The 19,691-nt window shown below is 37.2% G+C and overlaps 1 protein-coding gene across 1 annotated transcript in view; it reads left to right on the top strand.

The window, feature by feature from the left end:
- The window catches only part of RASSF6 (Ras association domain family member 6), a 33,842-nt gene extending 16,445 nt beyond the window's left edge, over positions 1-17,397 (top strand). The window contains exons 3-10 of the mRNA XM_069458221.1: positions 1,301-1,379; positions 4,810-4,952; positions 10,696-10,790; positions 13,348-13,532; positions 15,335-15,386; positions 16,310-16,428; positions 16,529-16,626; positions 16,728-17,397. Coding sequence (XP_069314322.1) covers positions 1,301-1,379; positions 4,810-4,952; positions 10,696-10,790; positions 13,348-13,532; positions 15,335-15,386; positions 16,310-16,428; positions 16,529-16,626; positions 16,728-16,803 — 847 coding nt within the window. The 3' untranslated portion in view covers positions 16,804-17,397. The remainder of the gene's footprint in view (positions 1-1,300; positions 1,380-4,809; positions 4,953-10,695; positions 10,791-13,347; positions 13,533-15,334; positions 15,387-16,309; positions 16,429-16,528; positions 16,627-16,727) is intronic.
- Positions 17,398-19,691: the final 2,294 nt, after the last annotated feature.

Consider the following 19,691-nt stretch of genomic DNA (forward strand, 5'->3'; position numbering starts at 1 on the left):
ACTGTGCGCCAAGTTCTCTTCCAGGCACAGAATAAGTGTGAAGAGAACATACAAACACCCCTACCCTTGTGGAGCAACACTCAAGAATGAGACAGAACATAAGATAAATAAGTAAAATATAGAGAGGGTTAGATGGTGACTTAGGGACAGAGGTGTAGGAAGAAAACAGGATATAAAATGTTGAGAGAAGGTGAACTTTTAGATTAGGTGATCAGGAAGGATTTCTTGAGAAGGTGACTTTGATTAAATAATTTAAGAAAATGAATGATCTAGTGATGTGAAAGTGTAGAGAGAGATCATTCCGGGCAGAGGGACCAGTAAGTACAAAGGCCCCAGGATGGGAGTGTGCCCTGAGTGGTTCAAGGAATATCAGGGAGGCCTGCAGCTGAGCGTAGCAGGAAATGAGATGGAAGATGGAACAGAAGACCAAACCACATGTAGCCTTTTAAGTCACTGTAAGAATGTGGGTTTTAAATCTGAATAATTGGAAGACATTGGAGAATTCTGAGTAAAAGAGAGAGATGGTCAGGTTTGCACTAAAATAGTTCCTGCTGTTGAGAATGGACAGCAGATACAGCGAGGCTTTTAGGAGGCTGTTGCAATAATCCTGGGGAGAGATGATAAACATCTCAAGATCTGCAGACACAGAGGGGAGGGGAGGGGATCCAGGTGTGGCAGGAGCCAATGTTCCCACTGCCAGAGCCCACCTGCCACTAAGGGTGGGATCACTCAGGAACAGCGACCATTCCTTAACCACTGCTGTATCCCCAGTGGGAAGCTCACTATCAGGCATGCTCCAGGGGCTTAATTTCGGTTGGTTAAATGTTGCAAAACAAAAAGAAACATGAAACCAAGTTTATTCCATGGCTGCCTGCTGCTACAAAACACTTTTCTCACCACTCTTGCCCTCAATTATGTTCCCTTATTTATTTATGAATTAGCACCTTCAGTATGTGTTGATGTTCTCAGAATGCTTCAGTTTTTACTGACGTGCATTAAGTTAAAGGGATAGAATAGTACAGATTCCATGGAACCATTTCTTTCTATCTCATACCTTTATGAACTGAAAGTACTGTTATCACATTTTATTTTTATTTTTGTTGTTTTTTGTTTGTTTTCTTGTTGGATATTTATTTTTTTTATTAACTTTTTTAAATCTTGATAGATTTAGGAGGTACAGTGTTTTTTGTTACATGGACGAATTGTATAATGCTGAAGTCAGGGCTTTTAGCGTAACCATCACCAGAATAGTGTACAAAGCCTAAGACAGATTGTTACTGAATGTATTTTTTTTTTGCAGGGAACAACTTAATTCTTTATTGAAGACATATAACATTTTTTATGGGAACCAGAAAAATCTACATATTTTATATGATCAGGTAAGCTCCTCAAAGAAATACAATGCAGTTTGATTCAACAAAAAAAATATTGGGGGAGAAACAGGTGAATGTTTAACTTGATTATGATTTTTATTTTTAGACTACATCACAAAATCCCAGGCTTGGAACATTTGTGACTTTCTAGGCATTTTTGAGATAGGAAAGCATTTTAAAACAATTTTAATGACATGTTTGCCTTCTGTTTTAAAAATGGAGTATGGGGCCGGGCGCGATGGCTCATGCCTGTAATCCTGGCACTCTGGGAGGCCGAGGCGGGCAGATCGCTTGAGGTCAGGAGTTCGACACCAGCCTGAGCAAGAGCGAGACCCCATCTCTACTAAAAAAATAGAAAGAAATTAGCTGGACAACTAAAAATATATAGAAAAAATTAGCCGGGCATGGTGGCGCATGCCTGTAGTCCCAGCTACTCGGGAGGCTGAGGCAGGAGGATCGCTTGAGCCCAGGAGTTTGAGGTTGCTGGGAGCTGGGCTGACGCCACGGCACTCTAGGCCAGGCAACAGAGTGAGACTCTGTCTCAAAAAAAATGGAGTATGAATATCTTTTGAATAGCAATTCCACTAGAAATCTATCATACTACTTCCTTACAAATGCACCAGAACTCATATAGAAAGATGTTCACTGAGGCATCATTTGTAATTGAGAAAATTTGAAGATATCTTAAGTCTCTAGCAATGGTGGATCATTCAAATAAATCCTGACATATCTGTAACATTGAGTTTTTAATCTGGTTGTTAAAATGAACAAGTTAGAGTCAATCAATGTGTACTGTATCATAATAATTCTTCAGCATGTGTTGATATGCTAAGAATGCTTCAGTTTTCAATGACCTACATTAAGTTAAAGTGATAAAACAGTAAAGATTTCATTGGACCATTTCTTTCTATCTCATACCTTTATGAACTGAAAGTACTGTTATCACATTTTATTTTTGTTGGGTGTTTTTTGTTTGTTTGTTATTATCATTAGAATTTTCTACTCCTGACATATCTTCAAATCTGATGGCACAGCATGGACTTTAGGCCACCAAGATCTGGCTTAAATCTGCAGTTTGGACAGATGGAAATTTGCAAAGCAGTCTGCCCTGTACTACTGTGCTTACATGATTAATTCAATTGGTATTTCAATTACTTTTCCAAATTTAATAATATACTGAAGCAAATCACTACTCCCTTTATAAAGAAATGGGCCTAATTTTAAATTATTTAAATATTGTCCTATATCTTAGATCTTTAATATATGTAATTATAAAAATATAAAATTTGGGAAAAGGTAAAAGTTTAGGAAAACAATGATTTATACTTTAATTCAACTCTCTCCACAAAGTTCATGCTGTAAGTTTGTTTCCTTTAGGAAAATGTTTGAGTTTAGGTGTCACCAACATCTAACTTGCATTTTGAAAGGATCTCTCTAGCTACTGGGAGTTTGTGGAGGGGCAAAGAAAGAATGAGGTAGACCAGTTAGAAAACTATTGCAATAATCCAGTCTAGCAACGACAATAGATTGGACCAGAACGGTAGTGGGGAAAGTGGCCAGATTAGGTACATATTTTTAAGGTAGTGCTGACAGGACCTGCTGATGCATTGAATGTTAGGTGTGAAAGAAAAAAAAAAGAGGAGGATCTAAAATTTTTGACCTGAGCAACTAGAATGAAGGGCTATTTACCAAGCTGGGGAAGGGTGAGGAAGGAAAATATCTATGTCAGAAAGAACAAGAGTTCAATTAGGAACACATTAAGTTTGATGTTGAGTAGGCTGTTTGATAACTGGAGTTCAGGGGGAAAGTTTGGGCTAGAGATATAAAGTTTGGAGCTGTTAGTTTAGAGATGGTATACAAGGATCCTTGAGATGACCAAGGATGTTGGTGCAGAATAGATTCAGAAGAGAAGAGGTGTAAGAATTGAGACAATGAGACTAGACAGTGTAAATAAGCCTTCAGGGATGGTTTATTTAGTTAATCTCTGAGGAGATACTTTCTGATATTAGAAAATATTCTGAAATTCCTTATATAAAAAACAGCCTTGTTTGATAATAGTTGGAATATTTCTTCTTGAAAGTAAGAATTAGATAACCTCAGAAGAGCAGTTAATCTGAGTTTTTGATGTAAAGGATTAACTGGGATCTAATTAGGCAAAGAAAGGATCCTATACATAAATAACTAACCCATGGAATTTGCATCGTATCTGGCCATTTCAAAGAATAAATTATATTTGTTGAAAATAACTGACCTCTTAGTAATCTGAAATGTGAACTCAAAAGTGGGAGAAGGAACAAAACTTTATTTCAGGAGTAACTCCAAAGTAGGTTGATCAGCCAAAGAAATAATAAGTGGCAATATTTACTGAGCATCTACCTGTGAATTAGGAATTATTACAATGTCCATATTTCAGAAGAGGAAGCTGAGGCCTGAAAGTGGTCAGTGATTAGTCCAAGGCCACACAGCTGGTAAGTGGCAAAGCCAGGGCTCGAACACAGGTCTGGCTGATTCCAGAGTCTGGAGTTTTCCTTATGCTCTCAAATAAGAATTGAGTATGTATGTTGTCTAACAATTGATTTTTCATATAGTAGTTAATGGCTGCTACAACAGTAATTCGATGATTGGCATATGACTCTTCTTAGTTTCTATATTTGCCAAAGTTTCTATAACAGTAACACATTACTTTAACAACAGAAAAGAACTTTTACACATAAAAGAGAAAGATAGATTATATTTTTATAGAAAATATATTCTATGGGAATGCACTTTGGTTATATTTCCTTATATCCACAGTATAAGCAATGTTCAATCCATGTTTGCTAATTTTTCTTTGTTTGCATGGTATTTCCTTCTTTTTTTATACTATAGTATTTCTAATTTAAAATAAATCCTTCAAATGCTACTGACTTTACAAAAATATTTCTATAAGGTTTTGCATTTACAGTGTGTTTTTCATGTACATTATTTTACTTGTTCTGCATAATAATTTTGTGAGTTGCATTTTTTTCTGTTCAGAAATGAGGAGACAGCTGCTAAGTCTCTCAGCTGTTTCTTCTGATTTCTAGTTTAGTATAGTTTTTAAATTTGCTTTAATTTTAAATTAAACAGAATTACACAATTCAAATTCCATTTAATCGAAGAATCAGAGTTCAGAAAACATTTTAACGTACCATGCCCTCTCTGCTGGACATGCCATCACCGTTATAACTTACTTTGCTGGACATAGCTGTTTTCAAAAATAAAAGAATGTTTTAAAAACAGAATTATTTTTTAGAGAAATTTTCAGAAGGCAAATAATCTACCCTTGATTTTTTTTAACATATTAATATTTCTTTTGGACTTAATTTCTACATCTTCCGTTCATCCTCAGTGAAAACATTTACCTTTTGTAAATAATACAAAAGCAATTTGGAGGGATTATTGATTTCTTCCTTAGACTGAGGATGGCAAACTAATTGTTGAAGGAATGCTGGACATTTTCTGGGGAGTAAAACGACCTATACAGCTGAAAATACAAGATGAGAAGCAAATTCCTTCTTTTATGATGTTGACGTCACCAGACTTCCTTTCCAGCGGAGGGTAAGCTGTCTTTCATGTTTTTAATTCATTGGAAGATGATCTGCGTACCTACTTTTATTGTATGCACTCTTAAAGAGGGAAGCTTAAGCTTTTGCATAATTCTCCAGTAACTCCATGAAGAAGATGTTCAGAAACCAGTGTTCTTTGCAGTGAGGTAATTGGTACAAGATCCCAAAATTACCACGTGGCGGAACTGGACTGGACTTAGTCCTACAGGCTCCAGAGCCTGTGCTCTCGGCCCCTCTGTTGTATTGCGTCTCTCCTGGGGACGGCGCTCCTTCATCGGAAAAGACACAGCAAAAGGCAGAATTTGGTTAGCCCCGGCCTACTCTCCCCCAAAATTTATAATTTATAGGGGATAAAATTTAAATTTCTCCACTCCTTGGAACAAAGGGCTTTTAATTATGTTCTATCCAATTGCCCTGATCCCATTCAACAGAGGACCGCAAAGCACATTTGAAGTTAAATAAACAGACAAAACTGTTCCCTTTGTGGGTTTATGCAACTGTACCTTGATATCCAATTTGGACTGATTTTTTCATTACCTCTTACAATTTTTAGAAAAATTAATAAATATTCTCAGCAAGAATCATACCCATAAAAGTTTCTTCCTTCCTTCTCCCTTCCCTCCCTTCCTACTTTTTTCCCTCCCTCCCTCCCTCCCTCCCTCCCTTCCTTCCTTCCTGCCTTCCTTTTTAGTCCTTAACTTTCCAACTCATCTCACCTCTGTGCACACATTGAGATACCAAGCCTTCTCTTCATACCATTCATCCTCCCATCCATTATTAGATGAGTTGGAGTTCTATCAGAGGGAAGGATGGAGAAAATGCTGCCAGGACAATTTTCCCTCTCTGATCTCTGGCCACAATGAAGGAAAACAAGATATCACCTTCAGGGAAGTCTGCTTTTCCTTTGGAGAAAATATTTAAGCTCCACAGTGATTTTTCACCTTGCCAACATTTTCTAAACATCATGCTCCAGCAATGCTAAACATTTTGCAATCCCCTACACATATCTTGTAGTTTCTTGCTTTCCTGACTCTCTGCCTGGAAGTCTACTGGCTTTGTGACACCTATTTGCTGAGTCTCTTCTATCAATCCTTTAAGAATCAGATCAGGTAACATGTTCTCCAGAAAGCTATTTCTGATCCTTTAGTCTGCACTAGGTGCACTGACAAATTTTCTATATCACGTTCAGAGCACACAGTCAATTATATTTTTATGCACCTATCTCCACTCTCTATAGTGAAAGCTTCTTGGTGGTGGGGAGTGTGACTTATTCATTTTGCATCCCAATGCCCAGCGGTGTGCCCGGCGCAAGGTGGGACTTCAAATTATAGTGTAGAGCAAAGCCCCCAGAAGCCTGTGGTTGAATTACCTCTGCTTTGTTGTGACAACTCTGTCTCTCTATCTGTCTTGTCTGACTAGTCTCCCAAGCAAGCTAAGGATTGCCAATGAGCTCAGGGTCCAGCACTTAGGGAAGAGCCGAAGAGAGGCTGTGGCCTTAGGCCACCCAAGGAAGCCCTGCGTCCCTCACTTCAGGTACCAGGTGACGGATGGGGCTGATGATCTGAATGTCTAGCAGCAGCACTTAAAAGGAGAAATTACTGGCCGGGTGCGGTGGCTCACGCCTGTAATCCTAGCACTCTGGGATGCCGAGGAGGAAGGATCGCTCGAGGTCAGGAGTTTGAGACCAGCCTGAGCGAGAGCAAGACCCCGTCTTTACTAAAAATAGAAAGAAATGATCTGGACAGCTAAAAATATATATAGAAAAAAAAAATTAGCCTGGCATGGTGGCACATGCCTGTAGTCCCAGCTACTCGGGAGGCTGAGGCAGGAGGATTGCTTAAGCCCAGGAGTTTGAGGTTGCTGTGAGCTAGGCTGATGCCATGGCACTCTAGCCAGGGCAAAAGAGTGAGACTCTGTCTAAAAAAAAAAAAAAGAGAAATTACCCAGGGACCCTGCTTTTAGAAAACTGTACAAAATATGAATTCACAAAATTAGCTATCATACTTCATATTACCTAAGAACTCATCACAAAGTTCTCTGAGCAGCCAGCTCCTTTTGATGCATTCTAATTTTTTGATTCATGAAAACTTAATAAGTATAGAGAATTAAAGAAAGATGTCAAAGAGATGAAGTAAGGCACTTATAATATCACATTAAGCTATTATTATTTTGAGGCTATCTCAAGATATTTTAAGGTTGTATTTTATTTTTAATTGACAAATGATAATTATATATATTTATGGGGTACAATGTGATGTTTTCATACATGTATACATTGTAGAAGGAGCAAAAGAGGCAAACTGGCATATCTATCACCTCAAATATCTATCATTTCTTTATGGTGAAAACATTAAAAAAATCCTCTTTTAGCTATTTTGAAATATACAATATATTATAATTAACCAAGGTATTTTTTAATTTCTCAAATTCAAAACACTTGTTCCCAGCAATTCTGACTTTTGGGATGAGTTTCAAGAGCCCAAGTAGACAAGGTAATATTGATGCCTCTCCATATACTGTAGCAGATTACAAAATAATATCCTCATGACACACCTGCAGCTGTCCCCAACCTTTTTGGCACCAGGGACCCGTTTCATGGAAGATAATTTTTCCACAGGCCAGTGGGGGTTGGGAGGGATGGCAAGCCGTGGGGAGCGGCTGTAAATACAGACGAAGCTTCGCTGGCTCACCAGCTACTCACCTTCTGCTGTGCAGCTTGGTTCCCAACAGGCCACAGACCGGTACTGTCTGCAGCAGCTGGTAGGTAGGTTGGGGACTGGAGTTCTATAGAATCCATTTGCATTTGCATTGTTTATACACACTTACAGTGCATCAGCTTTTTCTGGTGCACAAGAATTAGCAGAAAAAAAATTTCACTCCTTTTACATAAACACAGACTCATATACACCCAAGAGCAACATTAGATTCAGTTGTGATTTATTAGCCAATAATAGTTCATGAGAATCAGCTGAGCATTCAGGCAGACAGGTACAACATAATTTGGAATGACTTTTTCCTGGCCTCTGGTTCTCTAACGGAGCCCTTAGCCACCCAAGGTCCTTTTTTCCCCCTTCAATTCAGTCCTAGACACCCTTACTCTGGCTGCCACCCTTAAGGTAACATTTATCTAAATTCTGAGCCTCGTATTCAATTGTATAAAGAAATGAACTTTTCCTTATTCTTAAACTTCTCCCATGTTCCTTCTCCCATACTGGGCATCTGGGGGCAGAACTTGCACCTCTGCTCTTTTAGGACCACAAATTTGATGTCCCAGTGGGTGAACACAGAGTGAATGACGTGGAAGTTGTCTATTCAGCTGCAGGAAAAGCTGCAATCTTGTGTGTGTCTTTCAGTTCACCCTTTGAGAGAATCATCAGTCTTGTCATGCTCGTTTAATTATGTTTGACATGAGTCACGCTGAGGAAATATCAACTTCATGGGAGTGGTAGGAGCTTAAAAATAAATCAGTTTGTTTGAGCTCTGACCACTTGTTATCGTTTATGGGAAGGTTTCTATGGGCAGTACTTTGATCTTTCAGATCTGGTCCAAGTGTTTTGGAAATTTTTCATTAATAAAAAGAAAAGAACAGCCTCTTTAAGGTTATGTTTGCTTACACTATTTTTTCCATTTCTATTGTTAATATCTTTCCAAAGTCAGATTTTGCATATTTTTGACAAGTCACGGCAGCATGACTTAAACAGCAGAAACTGGACAGGTGTACATTTGAATAATGTCAATAGTGTTTTTTTTTCCTATAATAAAGGTGGGGACGTGATTATATTCTATTTGTCTGTCAAATTTCTACCTCGTTTTTATTTGGCAACTCATAGAAAAGTTCCCCACAGGTGAAATTTGCAAATGGTTTACATCCTGAAGTTTGGTCACAGCAACGCAAACAGTTCCTATGTTTGGGCAAGTTAAGCTATTAATATTGGATATTACATAAAGTTCTAACCAGTTTTCTCTTGAAAACTCTGGATAGCTGCCCTCAAGCTTAGTCATGTGCACAGTTGGGGTGACACTTCAAATTATACAATGCAGAGCTGAAAACTGGTGTGCTCTGATGTAGATAGTAGAGAGGAAAAGGAACCAAACTCTGAATATGGCAAGCTATGTGTGGCCCCTGTATTCGTGTGGCACCACAAAGCTGTAAGAAAGTGAGGAGGACAACTGCCACATCTTCCAAGGTTGGGTCTGGCACTGTTAGTGTTTCTTATCTTCCCCCGTGTGGAAACATCAGGTGGCTTTGCATTTTTAGTTTCTGTTTTCATTAGTATTCTGTCTTTTCTGTTGCTAACCCTCCTTCTATGATAATTATACCTGCCCCTTTTGATTATAAATCTGCTATCGACTGGAGAAAATGGATAACTCTATCAGCCTTAAGAGTAATGAGATTCTGAGTCAGGACCTAATAGTTCTCCTTTGAGTTAAAATTATAACCTGTATTTGGACTGCATGACATTTTTTTGGATTGGCTAAATTCTGGATAGTAAAGCTTGCTAGAAATTTAACAAATATATTGGAATTGCCTTATATACTTCGTAAGGCTATTGTGAAAGTCAAATGATATAATAAGCATAAAAAGACTTCAAAAGAATTCAAAAGTAAAGAGGAAAAAGGATGATTTTTTAAATATTCATTACTATTAGTATTAATAAGTATTTTTTGTTGCCACCAATGACATTTGGATAGAGTTAATGCCACAAATTCCCTATAGGTGAATATTTTTCATCATAAGGAAAACAGACATTATAAAAGAGACTCTCAAATAGTAGTGTCCATTTGCCCAGAGAGATCCAAGAATGCTTCGATCCCTAATGGTTTTTGCCCCACCATGAATGAGATGGTTACAGTTGATGGTGATTATGATGATGACGACAATGAAGACGAGGATAATTATAATGATTTTAATGCATATTCAGTGCTTACTCTATGCAGGGCACTATTTCAAGAATTTTATACAAATTAATTCTTTTAATCCCCACAACCACCATATTCTACCTCATACTAGTATCATCCCCATTTTACAGGTGAGGACACTGAGACACAGAAAGGATAAGTAACTTGTTTAAGGCCATATAAATAAAATACAAATGAGTGTTGACCAGTTGTAAAAATAAGCATTTGTCAGGATTTATTTATTCTGGGCACTAGAATGCATCGAAAACTGCTAGTATTCTGTACAAAATCAATTTTCCATCAAAAAAGTTTATCATATATTTTCCTCCCTTGTGAACTTCATTCTTCATAATAGTCAAGGGCCTTAAAGATAGGTACAATATTTTATTATTTTAGAGCCACTCTACCTAACAATGCTTTGAATACAGTAAGTACTCAACACATATTGGCAGAAGGACACTTTTATATTTAAACTTTCCTAAGAATATTATGAAATATCTTTATAATGATTGATCATATTGGCTTCTACTAATTCCATTTGGACATTTTACAGAATATACAATATGTAACCTTGTGTTTCAGTGTGTAACTGAATTATTGTGTCAAGATGACAAGATACGCTTTTTTAATAGTATAGGAAGTGTTTAAAACACATGCTGATCACTCTGGTGTGAATATAATTTTAATAAGATCATAAAATTGTTACAACTTTATGATATAGCTATCTACAAAGGCCCACAAGTAGTATTATATTAATATTGTAAATCTAAATACCATCCTAGGCCTCCATATGAATGGAATTGATGTCATTTATAAGATTTATTACTTTTCAGGAGAATGACACGCTGGGGAGAATTTGATGATCTTTATCGTATTAGTGAGATGGACAGGACCCAGATTCCAGTGTCTGAAACAAAGAATTCCCAGGAAGGTCAGTATCCGTGTAAAGTATGACTCTTAACATATTGATATCTAACCACTTTTACACGCCACTAGTCAATAAACTCATTTTATATATATATATATATATATATGTACATATAATTTAAGAAACTCTCTTAGAAGCATAGTAACTTAAGTCACTACAGTGCTTATATGATGTTTAAGAACCTTACTTTGCTATATAAAAATATGATTATTTTTTAAAAATTACATCATCACTTAGATTTATTAGATTAGGGAGAACTAATGGTTTGAAGAGTTTGTATCCATAAAATCATTCAATATTTTCCCCAAGGATTGGGATCATTTATTATTCTCAGTAGCTTTGTATGTTCAACCAAGCCCTTCAGACCTAATCCTTTATCTTTTTAGAAGTCAAATGTTTTAATTAGTTAATAGATATTTAAATAACATCACTTCTCAGAGAGAAGCAGATATACTGGAGTCAATTTATATATGATGTAGTTCTTTCAAAGATTTATTTAAGAAAGAGAAATGTACTTAAGTATGAAAGATTCATATCAAACTTGGCAAACCAATAGGAAATGCCAGCGCCTGTGACATGTACCATTTGTAGTTGTAGTAATAATGACTATAGTGTGATAGTCATCATAATGATGTTGTAGCTGTAATCTGCTGAGACTCAGGCATATTTTGTGTTTCACGTGGACTTTTGATGTAATTATCACATAAACAGATTCAAGGAGGAGCAGATGCTGATGACTGAAGCTGGAAGTGGGAGGGGGCGCAGGGTTCATGGACCTGAACTGGGCTGCAATATTACCAGGGGGAGGTTAGACTGAACAAGGGTGTCCTACTGGTATAACTGCATTCGCCTAACAACCACTTCCAGCATTAGTTGTTTAGTTGTTTGTTTGTTTGTTTGTTTTTCAAACTATTATCAATTTTGCCTCCTCTGCTGACTCTATCAGAACCTAGATCCTACATAATGTTCCTTCCAGGTTTCCCTTATCTTGGACTTAAGGGATCTTGACATCTTGTTATATATGGGCCCTTCCAATTATCTCTTTAAGAGTACCCATTAAACCCAAGGGAATCCCAATATTTTAGCATTAAAGATACTACAAAAAAATCTATTTGTATTTTAGCACCAGCACTAAAGAAAGATTAAATACTTCATGCCTATTTGATGATACCCTAATTACAATGGAAAATGATTTAAAATCTCAAAGTAAAATAGAGCACAAATGCCACCAGATGGCCCTATTATTACATAACAACATGCTTAGTTGAGGAGATTGGAAAGGTGCATCTATCATCTGGATACAAGCAGAAGATGGGGAAGAAGGCAAATTTGAATCTTCTGTATCTTAGGCTAGCAATACACCGTAGCTTTGCCCAGTTCCATTTAAACACTCTCTGCCCACCCAGTACAGACTAGGTCAGTACAATGCTAAGCTATAATTTTATATTCTAAAAATCTGCTATAGAAATCGTAATCACTCAATAAGCAAATTTTGACTAGTAGATTATGGATCATTGTTGAGTATATAACCCAATGACAATAAATAATAGAATGGTGGGCAATGAAGGGGAAAAGTCATTCATATACTTCTGGAATGTTCTGGAAAGACTATTATGTGAATTATCTCTGTGATATATTACTAGTAGGCACTAGTCCAAAATATCCTATTCCTTTTGCTTTTTTTTTTTTTTTGAGACAGAGTCTCGCTCTGTCACCCAAGCTAGAGTGCTGTGGCATCAGCGTAGCTCACAGCAACCTCAAACTCCCAGGTTCAAGTGATCCTCCTGCATCAGCCTCCCAAGTAGATGAGACTACAGGTGGGCGCCACCACATCTGGCTAATTTTTTTCTATTTTTAGTTGAGGTGGGGTCTCGCTCTTGCTCAGGCTGGTCTCGAACTCCTGGGCTCAAGCAATCCTCCCACCTTGGCCTCCCAGATTACAGGCCTGAGCCCCCAAGCCTGGCCTCCTTTTGCTTTTATAAAAGATGGGAACAAATTTCAAGGCTCTACATACCACATAAATGGCTTCTCAAGGATCTTTCTGTAGTTCTGTAGGGAAAACAAGGCCCAATGTCTCTTTTTTAGGGCAGGCCCAATGAACTGAGGGCCAAAGTAAAATAGGGATCTAGACCTGCTTCTGTCATTGATAAGTATGGTGTCCGTGGAAAGCCACTTCAACTCACTGTACTTTATCTCAACTATAAGAGATCATACTCTGATAGAGTATCAGGCTTCTTATAGCTCTTATATTCTGAGATGCCATGTAATGCACTCTCCTCAAAATAAGATTGAAAGAACGCTCAAACACCAAACATGCGATCATCATGCTCATTTCTTATGGGACCTAAAAATTTCAGACGAGACACTGGGAGGATTTGCTGAGTCAGTCTCAAACAACATTTAGTAAGCAGACATATAGCCAAGCAGTTGACTATAATGCTTTTTAAAAGCCAGGAAATAGCAATATTCTTAAAATTAATGAGAACATATACAAATCCACCCAGGATACAAGGAGATAGGCAGCTAAATGATATGGGCTTATAATCTTTATTCTTCCCAGACTATTTATCTTATCACAGCAGCACTCTGAAGCCACATGCAAATGAAGAACCAGAATCCCCACTGCTCTATAGAACCATGAGTGAAGCCACCCTGGTGAGAAAAAGGAGGAAGTCTCCAATGATGGGCAGAAAAGACAGACAGAACCACAGGGCCTCTATTAACGGACACTTCTATAACCATGAAGTGAGTGATAATTCCATTAATGTAATTTAAAATAATGTTGCCTATTGCACTAACAATACCACTCAATTTAACTTAGAATTAAAAATAATAACAATAGTAGTACTATGTCTAACATTTACTGGGCACTTCCTATGTTCTAGGTATTAAATTAAGTGTTTTAAATAGATTTTTAATGAATTATCTCATTAATCACTGAAACAATCCTATGAAGCAGGTACCATTATTTTCTGTACTTTACATATGAGTTAATTGAGGTTCATGGAGCTTAAGCAATTTGTTTTAGATCACACCATTTTGAAGTAGTAACTCTGAACTTGAACTCATGTCTGGATCCAGAACTCAAGTTCTTAACCAACGTGACAGGTGAACTTCACCTAAGTGGCAGGCACTGTGCCACGCATTAGAAAAATACAGATGAGTCAGCTGATGCCTCTGCCAGCATGGAGCTCAGGGCATGGGAAGAGAAACCAACATGCCAACAATAATGTCAGAATAATGTAAGGGCTACGATAAAGGTTGGTTCAAAGGACATTTGGACACTAACATTTACATAAAAAAAGAGTCAGCCACAAGCCTACTTATTCCCATAAATCAAACTTCTCATTTTGCCAGTGTGTTCCATTGGCTATTAATATGTATTATATTTAAGAGGGATTTTATTTATTTTAAAATAAAGATAATGATCAAATTGTGAGTACAGAATCCATGGTTATATGTTTGTTATGATGGTTTTATGGTACATTACTAATCCCTGAGAAGCATGTCCCAAATTTATCTGATCATAGAAACTTTTTACCATGTGTCATCTGAAAAACTGACTCTTGATTAGAAAAACTTGTAGGAAACATTCTCCTAGAGCCTCAGTTGTTAGTACTTTTACCCCAACACTCAGTTGAAATATACGCTGAACCATACGAAATTACCAACACTGGAACGTTTCTGACCTACCAAAATGCAGTTACTTCATATAGTTCAAGCTAAAATCAATTTAGAATGATTATTCTCAAGCAGTAGGAAGGCATGGCATGTGAGTTTGAAAAAGCCTATTCATGTTGCTTTTAGTTTGTTTTTGGTTATAATATTTGATTTATTTTGAAATCTTAAACTACCCTGAAGAGGGATGTGATTACCTGGTGAAAATGTCCTGAATGTCCTCAAATGATGTTTTACCTGACTTACTCTCTAAATAATATAAAGCTCCTTAAAAGGATACATAATATTCAACAACCACAAAGAAAAGCAAAAACAAAAACCCAAATATTTTTAAACAGGTGACCTTGTATTTTTTGCCCCATGAGAAGACCAAAGTTCAAGATAATGACTATTGTTAGTTTGATATAATTTTAAGGACTGATATGACAATTTTTTTTTCTAGACATCAATTTTTACTCCAGCCTTTGGTTCAGAAACTAAGGTCAGAATAAACAGTAACATGAGAACTGAAGAAGTAATAAAGCAACTTCTTCAAAAATTTAAGGTAATCTTCATCACTAAACTGAGCTATAAATATCTTGTCTATAATTTAACTGCAGACAAATAAATGCACTCTTCTAAAAAAGATCTATGAACGTGTAAATCTAAATTGGATGTTCAGTGCTGAAGGATTCTTTCTTGTGTATAGCACCATTTAGTAACTATTCCCTGAGAAATTACATTATCCCCAGGGAAGCCGAGAAGGTTTTCCGTCTGAAAGTGAAAAATGGAAGTGAAGAAACAAGATGCATAATTTGGGTCTAGTCAGCTTAGACTACATCATATGACAACAAAGAATTCATGTGTGTTCATTTTTTTCCCATTGACAGATTGAAAATAGTCCCCAGGATTTTGCTCTTTACATTATTTTTGCAACAGGAGGTAAGAAAGCTTGATCACTCTTTGTGCCTGATCCAGCGTGTTACGGTTTTCTGCCCATGGGAAGGCAGAAGGGCAGTTTACTTCATTCTGTGGAAAAAAGGGAGGAAGGGTAGGAGGGAGGGAGGGAGGGGAGGGGGTTTTAGACCATTATTTATATTCTACAATTTCAGGAAAGGTAACCTAAGAATAATAAGAGTTTATGATACAAAAGGGTTCGCTCTTTAGCCAGACATTAAATTATCTGAATGGAGACCAGCACCTCTGGGAATCAATGGAGGCTTCTCCAGGAATTGCTAGGTACCCTTGTCTTTGCTCACCTCTGTACTTCTTTCTCTTGGGCTTTCACTTCTTGCTCTGGCTGTTATGGAATTCACGATTGCACACCTATTCTCTCTCTCTCTCTCTCTCTCTGTCCTTGTTGTTGCCTCTTTCTTAGCATGGGGTCTGACACACTGGGGGGGCTGCTCTCTCTTCCTCAGTAGAGAAGCATATTCAGAACTCTGTGATGGGGGTAAAGGGTTAGAAGCAGAATATTGGGAAGGCACTATGCGTGGGGTGCTACCAGCGGAGCATGATAGATTAGAGGATATAAGGCGATACTGAAATTTTTTAAAACCTCAAAAATGAAAAATTTTAAATGTCAGATTGTAGAAACAGCCCAGGTTATAACTTATGTGCCACAATGCTTGAGCCAGAAGTTGAATAAAATAATACATTTTGATGTCAGAACAACTTTAAGAAACAGAAAGCTGGATCTCCAAGCACATAAAAAAAATTAAAGTCCTTATAAATTAAAAACTGAAATATACGATATTATTTCTTTCCATGTAAACTAAAGAAAGAAAATGAATGGGAAAATTATCTTCCTTCTTTTCCTCTAGTGCGAACTCCTGACTGTGGTTGACACTTGTTTTCGTTTGCAGAACAGAGACGGCTAAAAGAGACAGACATTCCCCTACTGCAGAGGCTCCTACAGGGACCTTCCAAAAACAATGCTCGCATTTTCCTCATGGATAAAGATGCAGAAGAAATTAGCAGTGATGTACGGATACTGTCACCCTAAATCTGTCTTTGCGTCCCTTCTGACTCAGCACCTCTCACATAAACGTTCTGCTTTTTTTTTTTTTTTCTTTCTGTCTTAGGTGGCTCAGTACATTAACTTTCATTTTTCTCTCTTGGAATCCATTCTTCAAAGACTAAATGAAGAAGAGAAAAGAGAGATTGAAAGGACAGTAACAAAGTAAGTCAAGAGCATCCACGCTAGGTACTTGGTTCTTTAATAGGTTCAATGCACAAAATGTGTCCAATTTATAATACTTTTTCTCTTCTTCTCATTTTCAGATTCAATACAGAAAAGGCTGTTATACTGAAATGTCTTCAAAGCAAACGGGCAATAAAAACAGAGACTACAGTTTAGCAGTACAGGCCACTATTGCTAAAACACTTCAACAAAGAGATATTACTATTTGATGAATGCATAAACTCTGTACTTGCATTCATACAAATATATATGACCTTGAATCTATAGAAAATTGAATGTCGGAAAAGCTTGTTTGATGAGGTTAACTCGGGTTCAGAACTGGACTAAAATGAGCTTGAATTTAGTTTCAGTAACTGAAATAAGCCTGGATACTGTGTATTCCAAATTTCTTTTATAGTAAAACATGTAATGAACTCAAATATAAATGGTGTCTTCAAATAGGCAGATTAATCTTCTTTTAGCTTGAACTCTCAAGAGAACTGAAACATCATCAACCAACTCAGAAATGACTCAGAAGTAAAAGCTGCCAGTTCTTGAAATAAAAAAGAAGTACATTTTTACACTGTCCAGGAATCTGATGGTGACAGCGTTTCACAGCTCCTTGAAAACTCTGGCATTTTCATAACATCTAGGACTATCTTTATATGGTAGGTGACTTCAGGCTGTGTGGAACACCAGAGCTATCTGTCCTTTGGGAAGGAAAAGATTATGGACTCTTAAAAAATCCAAATCGTAGTTTCTCAACCTGGGTCCTTCTTTTTCTTTCTCTCTCTATTCTACTGATGACTTCCCAAACTATTCTTAAGGTTTTTTTTAAAGGTTAGTCGAACTCTTTTTCTTTCTTTATTTTTCCAAACAAATATAACACGGATACTTAATATATTGCATCAGCTAAAACAAAACTTGGTCCATAAGTGCTTATTTGTTGCTGAATGAATGCAATGGATGAAGCAAAGCTGTTGTAGCTGAAGCTAGGCAGACAATCTGGAGCTTTACCCTCCTGGTATCTTTCTTATTCTACAAGACAGCTCTCAAGGTACTTGCAGGTCTGCTTAACCCATTTGAAAAAACACTGACAATGAAGAAATGCCACAAGTATCATCTATGATTTCATTATGAACTCTATATTAAAATGGAGTTTTACATAGCATTCTTCCATTCTCTAAACTAATTTCAATAAGCATTGTATTAAATTATTTGATCATATTACCTGTACTAAGGAATAAGGTTGTATATAATAAGCCCAGCTGGAAGATTAATTATCAATGTTAAAATCTGAAATATTTTTAAGACAAAGGTATTACTTCTCAGTATGAGCAAAACCAAAACTGGACAAAGATAAAAGTGTACTATGGCCTTTTTAATCCTAGGAAATCTCTCTTACTGAGTAAAACAGAGGCTTATCCTTTTATCTATTCATTAATAAGAAAATAGTCTCATCTCACTAAAATAGGACGCCTGTAATAGTTAAAATTCAGAACACTACAAAAAATTTATAGTGTCAAGTGCCTGCCATAAACATGACAAAAGATTAATCTTTAATAGATAGAAAGTCTATAAATTGCGTAAGAAAAAAAGTCTTGCATAGAAAAAAAAACAAGGTCGATAGTGTGGGGAAAAAAGTCACAGAAGAGGAAATGCAAATAGCTACTAAATATATGAAAAAAAAGTATCTTAACAGTGATCAACTGTGTTAATCTGTATCCAATCAGGAGACAGAACCCATGCAGTAATTTAAATAGGGGGAATTTAACCTAACGAATTATTAAGCTGTGATAGCAGAGTAAAGATAAAGATGGAAAGAGAACTCTAAAGGGTACTCTAAAGCTGAGGGAGAGAAGTCTAAAAATGAAAAGCTTGGAACAGAGGTTTCTGAATTCACTGGAGAAGGTGATATTATAGTCCACTGGATAGGAGAAGTTTGCTAGATTGTCCAGGCCAGAGCAGGACCACAGGTGCCAGGCAAGCAGGTACAACTCTCTGGAGTGTAGGTGACCTGAGGCAGGTGGGCAGATGTCCAGAGGAACTTGGGGCTTGCTAAAGGGTGGCACAAAGGAGTCAGGGGTGCTGCTGCAGGCTCTGCTGGGACTGAGAGCTGGAGGGGCCTCCTTTGCAGGAATCTAGTACAACTCTCTGTGTGATTCAGGGTGGGGCATCTTTGAGGCTGTGTAGAACGAAGGTCGGGCAAGTGGCTCCCTAGTTGGCCTGCCTCACAGGACTGTCTCCAGGAGTGTGCACCCAGCTGAGGTGAAGACCTGGAGGGCGGTGATTGGAGCAAAGGGACAGCCTATCCTGGGGCTCTAGGTTTTACCACCACTGCCCAGATCAAAAGCTGGAGATGCACATAGGGGAACAAATGCTGGAGAAAGCTGCACCTTACAGGCAACTAGCCCTGGGAAAACCACTCAGGGCAGAGCAATAGAGGGAAAAAGCCTGCTTTTCAGGATTCTGGTCTGCCAGTACCTAGGAATCTGGAAAGATCTCTTCTTCCTGCAGTGTTTCTCCAGTGCCCTCTACTGACAAAGCATGACGACATGCAAGCTGCAAAGGAAATTTTCAGGGAGCAACCGACAGTGAATTTGGAGCTGGGCGACAATAAAATATATAATAGTAACCCCTAAAAGATATTTGTTATATTATTATTTATTGTGACAAAAGGAAGTAAAAAGCCTAAGCATTCAAAAAATAGAAAAAAAGATGAAAGAAAGAAACATCTACTCATAGAATGTTATGTAGCCATTATAATTGTTTCCAAATAAACTTTAATTATAGAGATAAGTTTTCATTATATATAAAAATAAGAATATATACACATTTATTCTGAAATATTTATTATAACCATAAGGTTTATATAATATATGTGTGTTGATATGTGTAAGAGTGTACGCCAGTATCTGTACACAAACACACTGACAACCAAAAACATGCTAAAAGTGGTCATGTCTGGATTGTAGAATTATGAGCCATTCATGTTTTTCTAATTTTCTATATTTATTAAATGTTCTATAATTAATATTTATTCCCTCTTAAATCAGGAAATAAAA

This window comes from Eulemur rufifrons, chromosome 24 (genome assembly GCF_041146395.1).
Source record: "Eulemur rufifrons isolate Redbay chromosome 24, OSU_ERuf_1, whole genome shotgun sequence".
In the NCBI taxonomy this organism is placed as follows: Eukaryota; Metazoa; Chordata; class Mammalia; order Primates; family Lemuridae; genus Eulemur; species Eulemur rufifrons.